This window comes from Crinia signifera, chromosome 6 (assembly GCF_055691185.1).
Source record: "Crinia signifera chromosome 6, ASM5569118v1, whole genome shotgun sequence".
NCBI lineage: Eukaryota > Metazoa > Chordata > Amphibia > Anura > Myobatrachidae > Crinia > Crinia signifera.
Window position 1 is genome coordinate 188,328,254 of NC_139222.1, and position 20,810 is coordinate 188,349,063.

At 41.0% G+C, this 20,810-nt stretch overlaps 1 protein-coding gene across 1 annotated transcript; it reads right to left on the bottom strand.

Moving 5' to 3' along the window:
* Positions 1 to 10,657: 10,657 nt before the first annotated feature.
* Positions 10,658 to 15,562, bottom strand: LOC146008770 (urotensin-2 receptor-like). Its single transcript, XM_083148440.1, has 2 exons — positions 15,298 to 15,562; positions 10,658 to 13,617 (listed from the first exon to the last, which is right to left on the bottom strand). Exon 2 carries the CDS (start codon positions 13,529 to 13,531, stop codon positions 12,416 to 12,418), a length of 1,116 nt encoding a protein of 371 aa, XP_083004566.1. The 5' UTR covers positions 13,532 to 13,617; positions 15,298 to 15,562; the 3' UTR covers positions 10,658 to 12,415.
* Positions 15,563 to 20,810: the final 5,248 nt, after the last annotated feature.

Below are 20,810 nucleotides of genomic sequence, written 5' to 3' on the forward strand. Positions count from 1 at the left end.
CAGCGGCCTGATACTATTCCGTGTGCAGTGACAATATCGGCCACTGCCGATAGGGCTAACCATATTGACTGGATCTACTATTTGGTAATGTGTATGGGGCTTTAGTTTAAATGTTTGTTGCTAAATATTTTTATATTTAATGGTACTAATATTGCTGGCTGCAAATACTGTATTTGTTTATTTGCATGTATCTGCAGTGATCTTTCTTTTCTTCACTAAGCACAATAAATGAGAATGTGACACCTACAGTACATTTTCAATCCAATTGACCTTGTGTGAATTCCAACTTTAATGACCATCTCTTAAAAAAAGAAATAATAATAATTATTGAAAAACTTTTTATTGTCCTTTTTGTGTTGTTAATAATAGATTAACATAAAAACTGTGGTTGACTTAAAAATGGAACAGCTACTGTATATAACATGCATTACAATGCATCTGCGTAATTAACCAATCAAAGTTCTTTTTTCCAGACATTTTTTAAAAGACACTAGGACATTAGCTTAGCACCTTACATGAAGAATGGATATGCAACTATATTTGAAAATGCATTCAAAATAAAATTATGGATCTTTTGGCATAAATTGCTAAATTACTTAAATTACATGTTTCAAATCAAGCTAAACCATAATCCAATTTCTTGTTTGTTGTCTTTCCTTCAAGGATTGCAATTTAGTCCTGAATAAGAAAGCTATTATCCCCGCATTGCTGGTTATGCTGACAACAGCTAAAAACTAATATTAACACATTGCATTTCTAATAGGTCTCCCACACTTATGGAGTTTAAACGTATGTCATTAAATATTATATTGTTCGAGAGACAAGCTACACTCCAAAATATTGAACAAGGTGTAATCCGGTTATACAAAAAATGGGATATGGTTATTGCACATATGGATGATACTACCCAATGCTACATCCAAAAAGTATTTGAAAGTACAGTACTTCATGGTTCCTACTCCGTCAGCTTGCTTTACCGCAACCACACTGACCTCAGTGTTTCCGATGAGGGATTGATTTACGGAAATCATCCCTAAAACTGTGTACACACAGGGGCGGTTTCAGCACATATCGCTGGCAATATGGTCGCTGAGTGACCATATTGCCAGTGATTGTGTGTGCTGTGGGAGATAAGGGTCAGCCATTCTTGGTCGCAGGAGCATTCTCCTCCGATTATGACTAAAAATCGCTGGTTGCTGGTGCACAATGTACTTTGCATCAGCGACCAGCGATTTCTAGTGAAAATGAGGTAGAAAAAGAATGAGACAGAATAGCTTGCAATTTTCAGCCAAAATTGCTGGTTGCTGATGAAAACAGTACACTTAAGCCCCGTACACATGGGGGGAGATATATTGCCCAGCAATATATTGCTAGCAATATATTCCTGAGCAATATATTGCCCAGTGTCTCCTTTGCATCAGCGACCAGAGATGGTCGCTGATGAAAAGGACCTCTGCTGGGGGAGCTGCAGAGGTAATTAGCTGGTCGCAGGAGCAAGCTCCTGCGACCAGCGATTACAATGGGGCAGAAAACGGGAGCGCGCACCCGGCGATTTATCGCTGGTGCGCACTCCAATCACTGGCAATATGGTCGCCTGCGACCATATTCCCAGCGATTATAGCCCCTGTGTGTACACAGCATACGTAATATATTGCTGAGCAATATCTTGCTGAGAGATATTGCCAGTACAATGAGAAATATATTGCTGAGCAATATATTGCTGAGCGATTTTAAGCCAAAATCGCTCAGCGAGAAAATCGCACCGTGTGTACACATCTTAAGACCCAAATACCTACATTTGTGCTCATAAGTTTACATACCCTAGCAGAATTTGTGATTTTCTGGCCATTTTTCAGAGAATATGAATGATAACTCATAAACTTTTCTTTCACTCATGGTTAGTGGTTGGTTGAAGCCATTTATTGTCAAATGGCTGCCCCCATAATGCAGACAGCTTTTGAGGTATGGGGGCAGCCATTTTCCGTGTGTCACTTTCTGTTAGCAGATGGAACCGGCCCGGGACCCGACAGAAGCGCCAGCGGCAGGAGGTACCAGCGGGCGGGGTGCGCGTCGCTGGCAGCCGGGCAGCCATTGTTGGGAGCATTTTTAGAAGTAGGAGCCGCGTCTCACCTACCCGGCGGCCGGCAGCAGCAGGGGGAGCGGCCTGGCCACACCGACAGCAAGCCAGAAAACCTGGCACAGAGGTAGCCAGCCGTCCGGCTCCCCGCACCCAGAAGCACCGGCGGGCAGACAGCAGCAGGTAACTATAGCCCCGCAGACCCCCGCGCCCACACCTTCTTAGCGCCTCCCCGCCACCGTGGGGGCTGCGGGACTATAGTTACGCCACTGCAACTGTGTTTACTCTTTTTAAATCATAATGACTACATAAAGTACCCAAATGAAAAGAACAAGATTTTATTCAATAAAGAATAAATTCAGGCACCTGTGATATGAGCTGATTCCCAATGAGCAGCTGCTAGGTAGTCGATACTTACAGGATATGTCAACAAGAAAAAATAGAAAATATAACATTTCAATATTTCTTGTTGAACTATCTAAATGACCCTGATCAAAATGTTCATATCCCAGTTCTTAATACCGTGTATTGCCCCCTTTAACATCAATGACAGCTTGAAATCTTTTGTGGTAGTTGTGAATGAGGCTAAAGCTGCCCATTCTTCTTAGTAAAAAGCCTCCAGTTCCTGTAAATTCATGGGCTTTCTTGCATGAACTGCATGCTTGAGATCCCCTGATATTGAGGTCAGGAGACTGAGATGGCCACTCCAGAGAAACTTCACTTTATGCTGCTGTAGCCAATGACAGGCCTTGTATTTTGGATCATTGTCATGTTGGAATGTCCAAGTACGTCCCATGCGCAGCTTCCGGGCTGATAAGTGCAAATTTTTCTCCAGTATTCATCTTGCCATCAATTTTGACCAAGTTTCCAGTGCCTTTGTAGCTCACACATCCCCAAAACCTCAGCGATCCACCTCCGTGTTTCACAGTAGGAATGATGTACCTTTCATCATAGGCCTTGTTGACTCCTCTCCAAATGTAACGTTTATGGTTATGGCCAAAAAGTTTAATTTTGGTCTCATCACTTCAAATGACTTTGGGCCTTATTCTAGTTCACTCTTTCTGACAAAATCCTTCTTAGATGGACAAAACCATGTGCACTGCAGGAGGGCAGAGGTAAAATGTGCAGAGAGAATTAGATTTGGGTGAGTTATTTAGTTTCTGTGCAGGGTAAATACTGGCTGCTTTATTTTTGCACTACAATATAGAGCTCATTTTAAAGTATAACCCCACCCAAGTCTAATTCTCTCTTCACAAGTAACATCTGCCCCCCTGAAGTGCACATGCTTTTGTCCATCTAAGAAGGATTTTGGCAGAAAGAGTGAACTAGAATAAGGCCCTTTGTTCCAGAAGTTTTGAGGCTTGTCTCCGTGCTGTTTGGAGTATTTTAAGCAGGATGCTTTGTGGCATTTGCGTAGTAATGGCTTTCTTCTGGCGACTCAACCATGCAGCCCATTTTTCTTCAAATTCCTCTTTATTGTGCATCTTGAAACAACCACGCCACTTTTTATATTCAGAGAGTCCTGTATTTCAGCTGAAGTTAATTGTGGATTTTTCTTTACATCCCGAACAATTTTCCTGGCAGTTGTGGCTGAAATTTTTGTTGGTCTACCTGAGCGTAATTTGGTTTCCACAGAATTCCTAATTTTCCACTTCTTAATTAGAGTTTGAACAATGCTGATTGGCAATTGCTTGGATATATATCCTTTTCCTGTCTTATACAGTTCAATTACCTTTTCCCGCAGATCTGACAATTCTTTTGCTTTTTAAAGCGGCAATCATTTACATGGCAAAATCAACCTAGCGTTTCGGGGTAAATGAATGCCGCTTTAAAAAAAATTGTGATTCTCGCACCCTATTACATTTGGCCCCATATATGAAAGGTATATCTGGAGAAGACTTCCGTTTTCGCCAGATGTAGACATTTTCCTTCATTTCAAAATCATTCTCTAAGAGATGTAATGACCATTACCAGGTATGTCTGGTGATGGCTTCTCAGGTGCTTTCCTGTGATAGTTTCCCCTATTTACCTCATGTCAGTGGTAAACCTGTACCTAAACTGCTTGTACCCCAAAGCTTTGCCATCTCAGCATTAATCAAAGCAGGTGCTGTAAGAAATATGGGATTTATTATCATATTTTAACTTTGTTGCTGAATTTATATTTTAATATATTGCATTGGTTATAATTACTGCTACTTCCCAGTGTTGTTCAGGCATCACTAACATAATTAATAAATTATGATGAAGACGCGAGATAGCGTCGAAATGCGTTGAGCAGCTTCCAGCATCACTCCATTGCTCTGTTTGCACCAAACCAAGACTGCACTAAAACCCTGCACTTTATTTCCAGACCAGTTCATCTCTCTCCAGGACGTTCATCTTCCATCAGCCATTTGCAAAACCATGCCTGGTATATACATACCTTAAGGACTGCCTACTCCTTATCCACCTTGACACCTGGACTTACTGGGCATTTTATCCGGATTGGGACATATTTCATGCAGCCATACCATCAAGGAGACCGTTAATACCTATCCGTCTCCCCCTGGTAAATATTAATGTGCTGGTGCACACATTGTGGAGCCTTTTCTCATCAGAGAGCCTCTGTCTTATTATTGTTTTTAATATATCATTTTATTGTATATGTTTTTATGAGAGCTCTCATCCAATTAATTTTCTTGTATTAATAAATGTTATATATACATATGTACATGTGGTAGTGTACACTTTCTTCAGTCAAACCTAGCGCTGTACAACCCTCTTTTCTTCATAAATTGATAAATAGCCCTAAAACATATTTGCAATCAACATGATGTTTGGAGGTAGAAAATCGGCTTTTTTCCCTTTATTTGTTAATCGGCCGCATAGTAACATAGGTTTTGATACAGAATGAGACCTACAGTATGTGGGTTTGTGTTGTATAACATACTGCAGGTAAATAGGTCTGCGCTTACGCAGAACATAGCCCAAATGCATAGTGGACCAATGTAGAGTTCAGCTGGCCATACATCAGAATGGCCTGCATATAACCTGATCGAACAAGCGATCGCAAAGAGAGCCTATGGATCATATGCGCAGCACGTATGATCGGAGGATTGACCTCTCCACCCGCATCGTACCGATATTCCTCACAATGTTTATGCGATGTGCACACAATCCATCGCATGACCCATAGAAATTATGCTTTTGCCTGATAGTTTTCTGGTGTATGGCCGCCTTAACTTGCACCTGATGAGGACAATGGGGAGGGAGCCGGCCTACAAAGGCTAAGTACTTTATGGATATGTGTATGCAATTGTGATGCAGACAGAGACCCATATATACCTGACCCATATATGCCAGACCAAGCCATAGCAGTGCAAAAGTAGAAGGAAAAAAGACTCTCTCTTTGTTGGGGCACTCTTTGAAAATGATTACTATTCTGTAATCAAAAGCTTGTGACGGTATGTCATATGATATTAGTGGTAAGTCATAAGTAACAACATAAGCATGAGTGGCTGGGTATAAGTGGGAGCATCCTGTGGCTAATAAGACTAGGATGTAGTGGGCTAGTTAACAACGCTAGTGACACTTGATGGAGTGGGTAAGATTGACCCAACTCACGATATGGTATGGTTTAAAATTTAACTTTTATTTAAATATTGATTTAAAATGTATTTTTACAAATTACATTTTAAATCAATATTTAAATAAAAGTTAAATTTTAAACCATACCATATCGTGAGTTGGGTCAATCTTACCCACTCCTTCAAGTGTCACTAGCGTTGTTAACTAGCCCACTACATCCTAGTCTTATTGGCCACAGGATGCTCCCACTTATACCCAGCCACTCATGCTTATGTTGTTACTTATGACTTACCACTAATATCATATGACATACCGTCACAAGCTTTTGATTACAGAATAGTAATCATTTTCAAAGAGTGCCCCAACAAAGAGAGAGTCTTTTTTCCTTCTACTTTTGCATAAATATTTACTCTCTAGGGTGCACCTCCACGCCAACTATCTGTTGAGATTCCTCTAAACAGGCCTCCTAGATAATTTTTCGAATTGTGGATCCATCGATACATACCCATACCAATTTTACCTACTACTACCTGTGCTCTGATCCATCCTCCAATTCCCCTTTCCCCATATTTCAAGCCATAGCAGTAGCACAAATACACAATGATGATGATGATGATGATGATGATGAATGCTAGTCCAAAAAAAAAAATCTGTGACTGGCTAATTGCAAATACATCGCTGAGGCTGGTAGGTGCTATCTTCAATGCTCAAGTAAATATTTAGTATTTTGTGCATGTCTTTGTGGAAAGTTGTATCAGTTGTTTTAGTGAAGTTTTATCGATGACTATTAAGCAATATGAACAGTTAATAATATAAGTAATGATATAAATGTAAAATGAGTGTGAAGAATGCGGTATGCCTAACGTAAAACAGGGGCCCATGCTAATGGTACTGACCTGCACACATTTTCAAAGAGTTGCAAAATTCACATAGACAGTTGTTTATTTGTTAGCGAATGCATTTCACAATTGCGGCTCCTTCCTGCTTCACAATAGATCTGCTTAGTTATATTCTGAAATACTTTGTGCTGCTGTCATTCAAATGATCTGACTGGCCAGTTCTTCCCTACACATCAACTTGAAATGTACCGACATACAGAGAAGAAAAAGATCTGAACCTAGTGAAATGTGCATTAAAATACCCAGGATGTAAACTCACAGGGAGTGAGAGCTTCATTTACTTGCTGACCAGGGGGTTATTCTGGTTAATTCGCAAGGCTGTGAATCTGCAGCCTTGCGAGTCCACCAAACCCCACCTGGTGAATGCCAGGCAGACTGCCCCCCCTCCTGCCCTCACAGTGTTTGTCTGCCCACAGGGCCTGCGAATGGATGTTTACCTTAAACATCCATTCGCAGCCTGTGGGTGAACACCCACATCATTCAATGGTCGCTGGAACGTGCACACATATCTAAGTGACTCTCAGGTCATTTATATCTAAGTGACTCTCAGGTCACTTAGATTTGTGACTCTCAGGTCACTTAGATTTGCATGCACCATCGGGAGGAAGTGGGCGCACAGCTGACATCCGGTGATGTCAGCTGCTCGTCCCCGGTACCGAGTTCACTGGCCGATTACCATGGGAATGCTCAGCATTTACATGGGAACACCCATGAAACGCTGGGCATTCCCATGGGCGAGACTAACCGCCACCACTCACACCCGCAGCCTTGGGTGCGTGCACCCGGCGAACAGTCTGTTTGCTGTGGCCACATGCACCCAGTGTATGCACATGCGCAGAAATGGCCCTATGCATGCATCTGTCCCATGCGCATGTTCTGGTCTGTGCGAACGGACCAGAATAACCCCCCAGGTTTGGTGTATTTTATCAATGTTTACCTTGCCGACATTCATAATGTCAACATGGCAATGTCTACACATAGGGGGTTATTCTGATTGCTTCAGTCCCCCGCACTTCTGCGCATGTGCAGACACAGGGTGCGAGTGTGCACGGCAAGCAGTGTGGGTGGGAGGTGTAGGTGGCAGCAGGGGGGCACAGCCCATGGGCACGCCCAGCATTTCATGGGTGTTCCCATGGCAATCCCCCAGTGATGCGGATGCGGGGGGCAGCTGATATCAACAGATGTCTGCTGCCGATCTGCTTCCCACACAGGACACTCGCAGATCAGAGACGCCGACCATCAAATGATTTCTCCCCCGCACCCAAGGCTGCTAATGGATGATTATGCAAATCATCCATTCGCAGGTGTGCGGGGGATTGCGGCGCGCGAGGGGGAGCAGCTGGCACTGCGGCAAGCGTTTAGTCCACACGCAATGCTGTGAATTTCGCAGCATTGCGTGTGGACCAGAATAAGGTCCATAATGGGGCCAATTCAGACCCTTTCATTAGAAGCCAAATCTGTCCCCGTCCCCAATGGTCGGGATTTGTGAATGGGCAAACTCCGCGAGTGAACGCATTCAGCGAGTTTCGCACTCATAGAGGTGTTTGCTCCATAGTGGGTGGAATGGGGGCAGGCTGAGGGCTAGAGCAAGGGAATGCCCAGCATTCCCTGGTCCAAGCAGGCGTGTTGATGCCTGCTTGTGTCGGGCAGATGACATCACATGACGTTAACGCCCGCCCTGAATTCGTCCATCTCCAGCCAAGATAAAATTCAGAATAGACTGACTTTTATCTGCGAAGGCGGAAAAAGTAATTTAATGGTCAACGACCATCTAATGATTTTTCTCCATACGGCCATAGCCTTGCATGCTAGTGATGAGGGGGGGGGGGGGGGGAAGGCATTTGGCTGGGCGGCGTTTACCTGTTTGCTAGGCTGCCGCGAACATAAGGATCCGAGCAAACTGATGTTAAAAAAGTCAGAATGTCAATCATTTTTAATTTAAGTTTAGACTAACCCCTAACATGGGGCCTTATTCTGGTTCACTCCTTCTGGAAAATTCCTTCTTGGATGGAAAAAAACATGTGCACCGCAGGGGGCAGATGTAAAATGTGCAGAGAGAATTAGATATGGGTGAGTTATTTTGTTTCTGTGCAGGGTAAATACTGACTGCTTTATTTTTACACTGCAATATAGATCTCAGTTTGAAGTAAAACCTCACCCAAATCTAACTCTCTCTGCACATGTTATATCTGCCCCACCTGCAGTGCACATGGTTTTGTCCATCTAAGAAGGAATTTGCCAGAAGGAGTGAACCAGAATAAGGCCCATGATCCCTAGAGCTAACCCTAACCCTTAAGTGTAAGCATAACCTTATCACTAATATTATGTTGAACTTACATTAATAGCAACATTTTCCAAGTTTTAATATTTAGGGTGTTGCCATTTTAATAACTTCTGGTATAGATATTATGAATGTAAGCATTGTGAATGTTGAATTCGTGACTGCAAACCCTTTTTGGCCATATCCTTGCAGGTCATGGTCAAATCAATTCAAGTGACATCACAAATAGCGTTGCAAAGTTACAATTAACAATTACAGTCCCTGATGCATGGAAATAGTCATGTTGCTCTTGTGCTATAAATGTATATGTTTATGATCCTGGCTAACAAACAGACCTACAGTATGTGCTGTAGTCAGGAAAGCTTGCCTTTCTAAACTATTCCTTTAGCCAATAAAGGGTGCCACTAAAATGCCACTTGTTCCTTGTCTTATTAAGTGACTCATCTGTGAGTGTGTAAAGGCTCGTGCTTGCGTCTTGTATCTCCTGCAGTAATAGACAGTTCCCCTACACGTGAAGTATAGTGACAGGACTTGTACACCGCTTGTTTATGGGTTTGAAGGAGAATGCAAATGAAACATCTGGGCAATGGAAGGATCTGTCTGGAAGTTGCTAATTGCTGTGGCCTACTTGCTGGGGACAGCTGAGCCATAAAACTTACAAGGGGGTGGCGGTGCTATGTCCCTAAAAATGGAACAAGATCATTCATCAGGCGGCTGCATTGCAGGAAAAATGATGCTGGCAATATCTTCTGTTCCCTTCATCACTTATAGTGAATAAAAAAAGCTATTTTCCAGATTGTAATGTACGGCAACATAAATAAATCTGTTTTTCCAGCCATCGCTCTCCTTAACGCTTTGCAGACAAAGTAGTGGATAAATGGCCATCTCTCCTGGGCAGAACATTTAATAATTTGAAGTTTGTTATGCTCTGGAGCGCAGCATTACAGTTCAGTTTAATAATTCTATGTTTCCCTTTAATAGTCTGTTATCATTGCGTGTTTATAAAATGGCAACTTGTTTCACAGTGCTAAATGATTCTGTTCTAACAAGCGCAGCTTATTGGGTTGATAAGGTCTTCCCAGGGAGAAATAAAGTGCTTTTTCAAACTGATTATGAAGGGTGTTAGAACTGATGGCAGAATGAGAGCTGTTGACTCTAGAATGGGATGTGATAACCTGCAGTTCACTTCGCTGAAAAGTATCAAACAACACAATTAAGCACATAAATTGGTTTATATTACATTATACTGCCATGCTTGGCATTAAAAGACCCTACTGGGTTAAGACTTAAGTTCATAAGGACACAATGGGGTAGGGAGTTCCTTTGAAGATGGCATGTTGCCCACAGCAACCAATTAGATTCTACTTCTGGTTGCTATTGGCAACACCCCATCGTCAATAGAACTCCCATCTTTATAAATGTACTCCTATAGGTGCATAGTGTTCATTCTAGCACCCGCTATCTTTGAAAACCCATGCAGTTCCTTTTCCCTGCCTGGGGTGTTGCTGTCTGCTGTAGTGCTTCTAGCACAGTGTGGTCTGTATATCAGCACTGATATGCAAACCAGACCTGTGCTAGAAACACCACAGCAGACAGCGACATCTCAGGCAGGGAAGAGGAACTGCATGGGTTTTCAAAGATAGCTGGTGCTAGAATGAACACTATGTGCACCTTTCAGTGGTAAAGAATGCTCCACTATATATATATATATATATATATATATATATATATATATATATATATATATATATATATATATATATATATATATATATATATGTATATATTAATATGCCTCAATGGCAATTATTTATCCAGCTGTATATATAAATGGTCACACAAAACTCTGAAATGTTCTGCTATAGGTTTTCTTATTGTATTAATGTAAATTCACATTGCCTTTCATTGGGGCTACTAAAGTATATCATAAAATGTTTGTGATCTAAAAATGAAATCCATTGTACAGGGTTGTAGTGAACAGCAGACTCTTAGTGCAGCTAAGGTTGGAACGGTCATTGTTTCTTTATTATTTATTTTAATATAGCTGACCGACTCAATAACAATTTAAAGACCATCACCACTCTCATTAGATTTCATGCCAATGAATATATCTGGTATGAGTACATTTCTAAAAGTGTTCTTTAAAAATGAAAAGTAAATGAAATGGAATTTTAAATGGTATCAAAACACTACAGTATATCCCTTCACACAAGCCTTAAAGAAAGCGTAGACTTGCAAAAATGTTGTCTCCAAGGGTGACAATCACCTTCAGGACTTGTTGCCCTTCTTAAAGCTGCATCATTTAGGATTAAGATGATAATAGCATTTCTGGGAATGGATCAGTGAATACAAATCTCAAAGGATGCTTGGTAAATATGTGCAAAAGAGTAAAACAAAACTAAGGGGTTTATTCTAGTTCATTCTTTCTGACAAAATCCTTCTTAGAAGGATAAAACCATGTGCACTGCAGGGGGGCAGATGTAACATGTGCAAAGAGAATTAGATTTGGGTGAGTTATTTTGTTTCTGTGCAGGGAAAATACTGACTGCATGATTTTACACTTCAATATAGATCTCACTTTGAAGAAAAACCCAAGCCAAATCTAATTCTCTCTGCACAAGTTACATCTACCCCACCCGCAGTGCACACGGTTTTGTCCATCTAAGAAGGATTTTGTCAGAAAGAATGGACTAGAATAACCCCCAAAATACTTTTCTAAAAAAACACTTTTTAAAATGTGCTTAATTGATTGCAACCATTGCCTGCATATATCTCCAGGGATGCATCATAGACAATGTAGGACAGCAAGAAATGGGCTCCAAAAAATTGTATCAGCATTTCCTATGCTAACATTTTTCTGTACCAGCATCATATCTTTGACTGCCAACGTTGCTGTGAGAGATCCTCAAAATATTCAGTAAAAATGCCAGTGTCGACTGTTCATTTGTTGGGTGCAATATTTAACTAAAGTTCTATCAATTGACTTAGTTGTATTTGTATTTATTTATACTAAAAGAACAGTCGCTGTGAGCGCTACTGTCATTTTTAGTGGATGTTCTGAGCATCGCTCACAGCACCGTTGGCACTCAAAGGGCTAAGATGGCTCTTAGCTTTTTCTGCAGGGGTTAAACTGAACAATGTTTTATGGGCATTTACAGTGGAAACAGGAGTCAGATAAACATAATACACAGATAACACTAGAATTTGAATCAGGGAAAATTTCCAGTTGCAGCTAGAAATGAATTTACTGAAGCTGGTAAATGTACAGCATCAGCACCACTTTAAACAGAATGTGTATGGAGTACAAACATGTTAAGGACAAATTACTGAGATGAGAAAACACCAAAACAGCATTCATATCACAGGAATAGGTCACAGTGTCTTGGCAGCAGTGAACAGGGGCAATCAGGGTAGTTGGTAACTGTGACCCAACATTATCGTTGTTGCTTTATGTCCCACGTACAAGACTTGCCATGTATTGTTTTCAAGTCTTTTATTTCCGTTGCTCCCACATCAGTACATAGTTCCCTGCATGCACATTCTGCAAGCATAGGTTCACATTGGTCTCTCAGAAGTCTTCCACTGAGATCTTCAATTGCTGTTGTTGCCTCCAGGACACTGCGTTAGAACAAAACTCTCGGTGCACTGCTGGCTACTGGTAGACATGGACCTTCCAGATATCCTTTGGAAACGATTTCTGAAGTAGCCGCTATTGCTCCAGGACCTCTGCCTATTCCTCAGGTACTCTTTGTAGTTCTTGGTGAGCAGGGTGTACAGAAATGGATTGATGCAGCTGTTGCTGTAGGTCAGGCACGTGGTTAGGTAGTTAATATTTCTGTTGGCTTTGGGGGAAACAGGCAGGGATTCGTGGTACTGGATGAGGAGCTGCCAAATCCAGAAGGGGAGGAAGCAGGCCCAAAACACCAGGACAATTGTGAAAATCAGATATAGTACCTTTTGGTTGGGCAACCGCTTAGTCTGCTTGAAGGAGGCTGTTTGAGACACCCAGTAAGTCCTAGCCAATCTGATATACAGATAGCCTATAATGAGCCCCGGGCCTACTATGCTTGTGCAGAAAAGCACTGTTAAATAAATCTTATAGGACATCCTGCTCCACATGGGCAGGCAGATGCTCTTGTTATCCTTTTGCACCAGTTTAATCATGATCAGCATAGGCAACGTTATAAGCAGTGACACCAACCAGACAATAATGGCAATGCATTTTCTGTAGCTCTTAGATCTCTTCACTGTGTCTAATGGCTTCAGTACAGCAAAGTAGCGCTCTGTACTCATGATAGTGAGGGTGAAGATACTGGCATGCATTGTCAGGAAGTCCAGGCTGAAAAGAATGCGGCACCCAATGTCTCCAAAGTACCACTCCTGTATAAAGTACGTGCCCACTATAAATGGGATGGTGAGCAGATAGAGGAGATCAGCCAGGGCCAAGTTGATTATGTAGATGTACATTGAAGCTGAAGAGCGCATGGACTGGCACATCACCACCAAGGTATAGACATTCCCTGCTACACCTATTACACACATAAGGGATAAGATCACTCCTATTGTAAATGTGGCTATCATGTCCTCCATAGAGTCTGGGGAATACGGCAAATCCCATGTAGTATTAATGGGGCTTGTGAAATTGGTCTTCCAGGGCATGTCTGTGGTCTGGGGTAACCTGCCTTGAGGTTCTTCATGGAAAGACATTATGTTGCCTCAAATTGGCGTGTTGATTTTCTGGATTTGGTATGGAGACCATTGAGGCACTTCCGTAATCTTCCTTCAAGAGTTTCCTATGGGGAAATATAAGAAGTGTCTGGTTAATGCTAGCCCAGTAACAGAAATTACAGTGATGCAGAGAACCTACCCCAGCTGGATAGTATTCCTCTTAAGGGGCATACAGATGGTGAAATATGAACTTCAGATGTGGACTATATACAGTAGTAGAAAACATAGTACATTTCTCACTGTATGTATACTGCTTGTGATGCCGATGCGTGCCCCAATGGGGCTGGCAAGAAAAATAGACTTTGCAGGCAGCTCAATTCTGACTAGAAAATGTACAATTTAGTATGAGCTATTTCTAGTATAGCCAAAATCGGACATGGCAAAATCATACATAGCCAAAATCTCAGTGTGTATGCACCTTCTCTAGAGCTCCAGTCCAAACAGTAGAGTCTGTCTCTCCTCTGATTTTCTCTCTTTTAGCAGTAGCACAGTCGTGCTGTGGAGACTGTTCTAAGCTGAATGACTGCTTTCAAATAAGTGTTAGAGCAAAGAGTGAAACTGGCCGATAACTTCTGGCATATCAGCTTGCTATCGATGTAAACTGTTCCATGAGAAAACGAGATTCACCCTCTAGCCCACCTAATAGCATTCTACCATATGTCACAGTGACAGGTTTCATGTCAGGGATTTACGCTACTTTCTGAACGAGACTGTCTTTGACTTCGCTAGAGTTCTTCACAATGAATGAGACTACTCTGCAGTGAATTAGACGGCTGAATGAGTCAAATGTGACTATTTTCACTTGGATAAGTCTGACCACAATCACTCTGTGATACGTTCGATCAGTGCATACACATCTCTGACTGAAACTATATGGCAATGCAAGGTATTGAATGGGACAGCTATGCAGTGGGTGACGCTGCCTTGTATTAAGTGACACAGTCTGTTTGCTATACGCTGAGAGCGTAAGAACAGAATTATACTGCTGGTAATTCAATTCTACTGTACTGCATTTAATAAAAGCCTAGATAGAACCACAGAAGTGAGTGACAGATTATAAAAACCTTTATAGATTAAAAATAACCAATTTTTTTTTGTTGTGATTTTTTATTTGGAGAGATGTACTGAAGGGGACTGTGCAAGGAGACAGACTTATCTTTAGTTTGACTGCATTGTATTTAGACATCCTAGCATCATATGAGATTGTAGTACACTGAATTACATTCCCCTGTCAAACTGATTTGCATTTGACAAGACTGCAGACATAGCTGCACGGGCATGCTATCGAGCATGGCTGGGGTCAACAGAAAGCAGGTGACCTTCTTGCAAATGACACAAATCATAAAGTCAACAACTGCGCTGCTAGATTCTTATTATAAACCATAAAAAGAACTTCAGCTCCCTTCATCCCTCACAGCTATTAGCATAAGTAATGTGCCCGATCAGTCTGTATTATTTCAAATTAAATCAGGAGTCTTGACCTCTGCAAAGCTGTGCGGAATATCAGAATTGCACCTCTCCACTGCCTCACACAAACACAGTAATGAGAATTAATGAATGGATTAAGTGACCTTAAATTGTTATCCCAGGAGCCTGGGACTTGGAATTTAACCCTTGCAGTGGAGGAGAAAACTCTGCAACTCCCTTTCTATGAAATGGGCTAATGAACCAAAGGTATGTTAGCTGTCCTGACATAGCAACATTGCACCCCAAATGCATCTATCCTTAATTATTCCAATCATTACCTCTGTCCTGTGAGGCTCCACAGCAGTAGCAGCAACTTGTCACATCTGCACAGGTCCTCCTGTGTTTGTAGAAGCTGAGAATGGATGATAGGAGCATGTTGGAAGCGTGTGACTCTCCAATCCCTCGTATTGCTGTCTGAATGATGCAAGTGATGTCAGTGGAGTATCTGGAAAGTCAGACTCCTCCTTTCGAAGCTTCTGTTGACCAGTCTTGTCTGGAAACCACTTGTGAGTCAGTCAGATCTAAAGTGATTTATTTTCAGTGGGCACTTTTATTAATAAATATTGTTGATCACCTCCCACTTGCATCCACCTCCTTTTTTTTTCTTATTAAGAACAGCCCATCCAAGAAGTACAGACAGAACAGCCAGTGTAGGGTTAATCCTTCCTGTAATGCTCTTTCTCTCGAAACACAATTGATTGTTCGGATCTACTTTGCCCAGTTGCTTCTACTACAGGTTATTCAGCCGTCTGCTTAGCATATTGTCTTTTAACTGCAATAACACATTCCCCTTCTGTCTATTACCGTTTCATGCAAATGACAAAAATGAGCCCTGTTCTATTCATGAATTACCCTTCGTGTCTATGAATACTTGCTGCATGCATGTACACTATATATTGATTCAGTCTAAACAGGTGCCAGAGGAGAACTTTATAGAAAAAAACATAAGCCACGGCACTCCAGAAGTAGTTATTTATATGTGGCCACATTTCAGGTCTGCATCAGACCTTTATCCAAGCACATACGCTGTTATGAATAATCAAAGTCCGAGTTGAAGCATTTAGTTCTGGTGTGTCGGGGCTTATCTATCTATCTATCTACAGTTCTATCTATCTATCTATATATACAATTTATCTATCTACAGTTATATCTATAGTTCTAGCTATACTTTCTATACTTTATCTATTTACAGTTCTATCTATCCATCTATCTCTCTCTACAATTTATCTATCTACAGTTCTATCTTATCTTATCTATCTATCTATCTATCTATCTATCTATCTATCTATCTATCTATAGTTCTAGCTATACTTTATCTATTTACAGTTCTATCTATCTATATATCTATCTATCTATCTATCCATCCATCCATCTACAGTTCTATCTAATCTATCGATCTATCTATCTATCTATAGTTCTAGCTATACTTTATCTATTTACAGTTCTATCTATCTATCTATCTATCTATCTATTTATCCATCTACAGTTCTATCCTATCTATCGATCTATCTATCTATAGTTCTAGCTATACTTTATCTATTTACAGTTCTATCTATCTATCTATCTATCTATCTATCTATCTATCTATCTATCTCTACAATTTATCTATCTACAGTTCTATCTAATCTATCTATAGTTCTATCTATAATTTATCTATTTACAGTTGTATCTATCTATCTTTCTATCTATATATCTATAGTTCTAGCTATACTTTATCTATTTACAGTTCTATCTATCTATTTATCTATCTCTACAATTTATCTATCTACAGTTCTATCTAATATATCTATGTATCTATCTATAGTTCTAGCTATACTTTATCTATTTACAGTTCTATCTATCTATCTCTACATTTTATCTATCTACAGTTCTATCTATAGTTCTAGCTATACTTTATCTATTTACAGTTCTATCTATCTATCTATTTATCTATCTCTACAATTTATCTATCTACAGTTCTATCTAATCTATCTATGTATCTATCTATAGTTCTAGCTATACTTTATCTATTTACAGATCTATCTATCTATCTATCTATCTATCTATCTATCTATCTATCTATCTATCTATCTATCTATCTATCTCTACATTTTATCTATCTACAGTTCTATCTATAGTTCTAGCTATACTTTATCTATTTACAGTTCTATCTATCTATCTATCTATCTATCTATCTATCTATCTATCTATCTATCTATCTACTGTATCTATCTCTACAATGTATCTATATACAGTTCTATCTAATCTATCTACCTATAGTTCTAGCTATATTTTATCTATTTACAGTTCTATCTTTTTATCTATAATTTATCTATTTACAGTTGTATCTATCTATGGTTCTTGCTATCTAAATTATCTACAATTTATCTATCTACAGTTCTATCTATCTATAGATATACTGTAGATATAGATATATCTATATTTACATATTTAAATATCTGCTGTATATATCTAACTATACATATCTGTATATATATTTATTTAAATGGCCGCTTTTTATCCAATCTAAATCATACAAGGACTTTTAATACATTTTCTCACTTTGACAAAAAGTGCTTCTGTTGGATGTTAAATATTTATCTGTATCCAGGCATTGTATGGTTACCAAGTTTGGTTAGAAGGACTATGTTACCATAGGGCACTATCCCCCTATTGTTGGTGTATGTTTGTGATAGTTCCTACTAACAGGGAACTTAGAGGGTAATTCAGGCCTGCTCGCTTGGCTGCGCATATATACACTGCCTAGGGAGCAGATAAACGTCATCCCGTCAAACGCTCGCATACTGTACCTGTCACCCATATCTCCACTATACACTGCAAGCGGATGTGTACAGTTACAGATCCGCACGCACGTGCCCGCACAGAGGAAAATGGCATCCCCATGGCATTAGTTTTTCCTGTTTGTTGTGAAAAGTAAGCTAGGATTTATTTTTCCCATGGACGCTTTCCGACTAATTCAGAGTGGATGCTGACGTCTTATGACATAGCAAGAAGGCAGAAGCATGCCTGCCTTTGCTGGGGTCTGCCCACTGCTTTTGTGGGCACGCCCATGAAACGCTGGACGGACCCCAGCAAATGCCCCCTGTCTGCCACTCTGGTATTATCGCGCATACACAGACCACCACCATCGGCGACAGGGCCGAATTGGAGTCTGTACGAACAGGTCTGAATCGGCCCCTAAGTGAGTAAGGCTGCCCCTTTCATACTTATCATAATATCGTTGTCAATAGCGTGGTTAAGAGGTGTTGTTTGTTTTTCATAGATATTTCTATATTCACATATTTACTAGTAAGCCTGCTTGTAGCAAATGGTTTGAAAGCTAGTCTGCTAGTCTGCTGCCAAGAGATGGCAGTGTTTCGGAGACACACAACCAGACACTAGGTATATATATATATATATATATATATATATATATAGATTCCTAGTTGTCGGTCCGGCACTCTCTTCTTATAGGTCAGCTGCCCCCCGGTGCCATCAATAGATGATGGGTAGCGTGTAGTACAAAATAGCGGCACTCAGACGGGTCTTCTTTCAATCAAAATATATTTTAGTGAACTGACGTTTCGGAGCTCGTGGCCCCGTTATCAAAGTAAACAGGTGAGACAAAGTGTACAGGTACATCTTACCTTAAATAGGGTGTCCTTCTTCCCGCGCCGCACTCCGGTCCCCGCCCGCCGCACACGCCGTATGACGGAAGTCAGAACTGACTTACTCGGAAGTGACGCAAGAGGAGCGTTCAGACGGGCTTGCTTGAACCGCAAGCTTCCTGGTCACCATGGAGATCTCTCTCTTGTAACTGACGGCGCCTCGGCTGGCAGGGGACCTGCAAGTAACGGAGCAGAATTAAGGCACACTGTACATAGTGCAGTATTAAGAACAGTGATATAATGACGATGCTTGATACAATTAATATATAATAAATATTGACATATAAAACACTTATTAAATCGAGTGCATCTGTTGTAACGCATTCCAGCATTCTTAGTGGCGGATAATCAAAAAAGAGGGGGTGAAAAAACGTGAGCACAAAAAACCACAGTGAGATAAACTATGTAGGATTGATGCTGGGAATAGCTGTGAAATTAATATATCATAACATGTTAAAAAACAGAAAAAACAAGGCTAAGCGTTCAACTGGTAATTACTGGTATTGATTCCTATGAACTGCTTTTGAAGAAATTATTGTTAATAAGCATAACAACTCTAGTTAAGTAGCACTTCCAAAAAATGTTAGGTAGCAATAAAAGCTATCTCATAGAACAGGCTGCTTAACGTTACTGGAGGATGAACTCAGATCTGCTGGGAACACATTCACATGCCGACCCATCTTGGTCGACTTGTCTCGAGCAGTTATAATAAAGTTCCCAGTGGAAGTCTCTCGTTCAAGCCGTTAGGGCTGGTAGCATTCAGTCTGAAGATCCACCTTGTTTCCAGCCTCAGAAGAGTTCCTCCTCTATCCCCTCCTCGAATGGACTCCGGGACATGATCTATGGCCATATGCTTCAGGTCGCTAAGTTTGTGGTGGCAGGCAGCAAAGTGCTTGGCTACGGGCTGTTCTTGGTCCTTGCCTTCCAGTGCTGCCTTTATGGCAGACCTGTGTAAGGCCATCCTATCCCTCATGGGCCTCACTGTCTTGCCCACGTATATCTTCCGGCAGGGGCACTGAATGACATACACTATGTGTGTCGACCTGCAGGATAATACATGGTAGCTTTTTTCGTCAAGTGTCTGGGTGCGCAATGGGGAGCTGTGTCTCCCCTTCATTCGCCAACATTTTCATGTTCATGGCGGAAAGAGATCTCTTTTATGAAAATCCACTAGCCTCCAACAAAATCGTCCTTTTAACAAGATATATAGACGACCTGTTTATGTTATGGGGGGGCGATGAACATGAACTTAAAATTCTAGTTGACGATATCAACAGTAAACCCTCTCCAATTAAGCTCACCATGCAATGTTCTAATCAGTCTGTAAACTACCTCGATGTACTCATTACCCTGGAAGATGGAAGACTGAAAACATCGTTGTTTGTCAAACCAACGGACAAAAATACCCTGTTAAAGGCAAACAGCTTCCATCCTATCCCCCTAAAAAAAGCCCTACCAAAATCCCAAATGCTCAGGGCAGCAAGAATAGTGAGCAAACCGGAGGAACTTCCAGAGGTTCTTGACACATTTATTACTAAATTCGCTGAGAGGGGTTATGACAGAACATTGCTTAAACAACAAAAAGAAGAAGTCCTACAATTGGATAGGACCTCTTTACTTTCCCTCAAGAACAAAAAACAAAGAGGGGAGACGATTCCCTTGGTCACTAAACTCAACATTAGCAGTGCGATTGTGCCTAGAGCATCTAGAGCCCTATGGCCCATCATAAAAACTGACAAAAGTCTGCCTGGACTTTCTAATAAAAGACCCATGCTCTGCTACAAGAGAGGAAGAAGCATTAAGGACCACATTGTCCACAGTGACATCACTGGTTTTGCAGATAGTAGACCTAAAACGCACTTCCTATCCAAGGCACCCGGGTGTTACAAATGCCCGAAGTGCACTACATGTGAACACATGTTGACGGGGAGGTCTTATACACATCCTGGCAACAACAAAGTCTACCATATCAACCATGTATTATCCTGCAGGTCGACACACATAGTGTATGTCATTCAGTGCCCCTGCCGGAAGATATACGTGGGCAAGACAGTGAGGCCCATGAGGGATAGGATGGCCTTACACAGGTCTGCCATAAAGGCAGCACTGGAAGGCAAGGACCAAGAACAGCCCGTAGCCAAGCA